At 38.6% G+C, this 3,074-nt stretch overlaps 1 protein-coding gene across 1 annotated transcript; it reads left to right on the forward strand.

Annotated features, from left to right (window-relative positions):
* On the forward strand, positions 330–1,310 carry LOC102181659 (olfactory receptor 9K2-like). The gene has a single exon (XM_013963976.1). It carries the CDS (start codon positions 360–362, stop codon positions 1,308–1,310), a length of 951 nt encoding a protein of 316 aa, XP_013819430.1. The 5' UTR covers positions 330–359.

Here is a 3,074-nt window from a genome sequence, read left to right on the forward strand (position 1 = left end):
ATACTTCTATTTTAGATGAACATAAATTTTAACTATAAACATATTAAAAATAGAAATTCAGAATGTGAGTTAAATTACACAGGAAAATATGCTACTTTCTTATTTACTTCCCTGAAAAAATATGATTTAAATAAAATAACCAAAGAGCTTCCTTTACTGCTTAATAGACTAACAGTTTCACAAGTCTAACGACATCTAATCCCTAATCTTACATCTTCCTGAAAATAAGATTGTTTTGTATGCAATATCTCGTTAAGTTGTTAATCATATATATCTACATTTAAGACAGTATTGATAGCACTAGAATCAAAGCCACAGTTTCATTTATTTTGCCTTGTGCCTCTCAGCAGGTGTCTGCCATGGGTGACATGGGAACAACCAATCACTCAGAAGTGACTGATTTCATTCTTGTTGGCTTCAGGGTCCACCCAGAGCTCCACATTCTCCTCTTCCTGCTTTTTCTGTTTGTCTATGCCATGATCCTTCTAGGAAATATTGGCATAATGGTCATTATTATGAAAGAGCCACGGCTGAACACACCAATGTATTTCTTCCTAGGCAACCTCTCCTTCATTGATCTCTTCTATTCATCTGTTATTGCACCCAAGGCTATGATCAACTTCTGGTCTGAGAGCAAGTCCATCTCATTTGCAGGCTGTGTGACTCAGCTCTTTCTCTTTGCTCTCTTCATTGTGACCGAGGGATTTCTCCTGGCAGCCATGGCTTATGACCGCTTCATTGCCATCTGCAACCCACTCCTCTACTCTGTTCAGATGTCAACACGTTTCTGTGTTCAGTTGGTGGCTGGTTCCTATTTTTGTGGCTGTATCAGCTCAGTTCTTCAGGCCAGCATGACATTTACTTTATCCTTTTGTGCTTCTTGGACCATTGACCATTTTTACTGTGATGACCGTCCACTTCAAAGGCTGTCTTGTTCTACCATCTTCATCCATAAACTGGTTTCTTACTGTTTATCTGGCATCATTATTTTGCCTACCATCATAGTTATTATTGTTTCTTATTTGTATATTGTGTCCACAGTTGTAAAGATACCCTCCACTGAGGGACGTCAGAAAGCCTTCTCCACTTGCAGCTCCCACCTGGGAGTTGTGAGTGTACTGTATGGTGCTGGCTCTTTTATGTATCTCACTCCTGACACATATCCTGAGCTCAGTAAAGTGGCCTCCTTGTGTTACACCCTACTCACTCCCATGTTGAATCCTTTGATTTACTCTGTGAGAAACAAAGATGTCAAAGAAGCTCTGAGGAAGATCCTGAGGGAAAATATATTTTTATTTATTTCTGTTTAACAGTGATATACCTGAAACACAGGCTTTATAACAACTTGGGGAAGCACTGACTCAAAAAATGTACCCATTGATCTTATAAATATTTACTCTTAGAGAGTTAGTTTATTTGAATACCATGTACTTAAAACCAAAAAGTACATTTGAAATATATTGTCTGGCTGTTGATTTTGGAGTGAATGAAATGACTTTCTCTTTACTTCACCTTAATTATGGTAAAAATAATGATTGCCATGGAAGAAAAGTTATGACCAACCTAGACAGCATATTCAAAAGCAGAGACATTACTTTGCCGACTAAGGTCCGTCTAGTCAAGGCTATGGTTTTTCCAGTAGTCATGTACGGATGTGAGAGTTGGACTGTGAAGAAGGTTGAGCGCTGAAGAATTGATGCTTTTGAACTGTGGTGTTGGAAAAGACTCTTGAGAGTCCCTTGGACTGCAAGGAGATCCAACCAGTCCATTCTGAAGGAGATCAACCCTGGGATTTCTTTGGAAGGAATGATGCTAAAGCTGAAACTCCAGTACTTTGGCCACCTCATGTGAAGAGTTGACTCATTGGAAAAGATTGATGCTGGGAGGGATTGGGGGCAGGAGGAGAAGGGGACAACAGAGGGTGAGATGGCTGGATGGCATCATCAACTCGATGGACATGAGTTTGAGTGAACTCTGGGAGTTGGTGATGGACAAGGAGGCCTGGTGTGCTATGATTCACGGGGTTGCAAAGAGTCATACACGACTGAGTGACTGAACTGAACTGAACTGAACTAAACTTGCCCTATAAAAATTCCTAGGTATAAATAATTTCTGTACTTGAACTCACACACTGAGGGGGAAATAGCTGAATAGAGAGCTAACATATCATATGGTCAACCCAGTGAGTAAAGGAATATGTAGAAAATATCAAAGGAGAGCAGCTTCTACAGATGAGTGACCTAAATGATCAGGGAAAACTTCAAAAGTACATGTTTAAACATAAGTGGATGTGAGCACGATGAAGCAGAGAAGTTTCTGTGCAAAGGAAATTAAATAACTATATGTTAAGCTTCCTAAAGTTTGACACCTGATTTTTAATGCACAGGAAAGGGAGTGAGAGGTAAGACTTAAAAGGAAATTCATGGAAATTGTGCATACATAAAACAACGAAGTTGACCTTTATTCTATAGGAAGTGCAGAAGCACTGGGGATGTTTTTAAAAGAATATATCATTTTCATATTGGCATTTTATCAAAAGTCACACTGGTAACTTCTATAAATATTCATGGAAGAAGATAATGAAAGTGTGTGATTGTCCAAGAAAGAGGTTTTGGTGGCTAGAACAATGGCAGTCTTACAGGAGACAGTGAAGAGAGGGAATATCTTTAAAGCCATGAAAAACTGAGCTGAATATCAATTGATGGTTGATAAAATGGGAACTGGGTAGAAGTGAATAATGACTTCTAATGTTTGAGCATCTTTCATTGTGGAAATCCTACCTCATAATATGAGGAGGAAATAGGAATAATATTGTTAATCATTAAGAGTTAAGAAAATAATATCAGGTCACACTGAGCATTCAAATCCTGGTTTTACCTATGTGCTCCATAGTCAACTGTCTTGACTTTGCAGTAACTCTTGCTTCTCAGTTTAATCAAAGATTACTGATGGCTAATGGGCAAAGACCCCATGCCTGGGATTTAGGTGAGCTGGAATTAAAAAGAATTAGGAGCCTCTTTCATTGAAGGCTTGTTCCATATAAGACTCAATGTTGTGTGAAAGAATCTGTACAT

This window comes from Capra hircus, chromosome 5, assembly GCF_001704415.2.
Source record: "Capra hircus breed San Clemente chromosome 5, ASM170441v1, whole genome shotgun sequence".
Lineage (NCBI taxonomy): Eukaryota > Metazoa > Chordata > Mammalia > Artiodactyla > Bovidae > Capra > Capra hircus.

Bases quoted from the DNA above. Each gene is read 5' to 3' on its own strand.
- LOC102181659 (XM_013963976.1), top strand. From the start codon at position 360: ATGGGTGACATGGGAACAACCAATCACTCAGAAGTGACTGATTTCATT.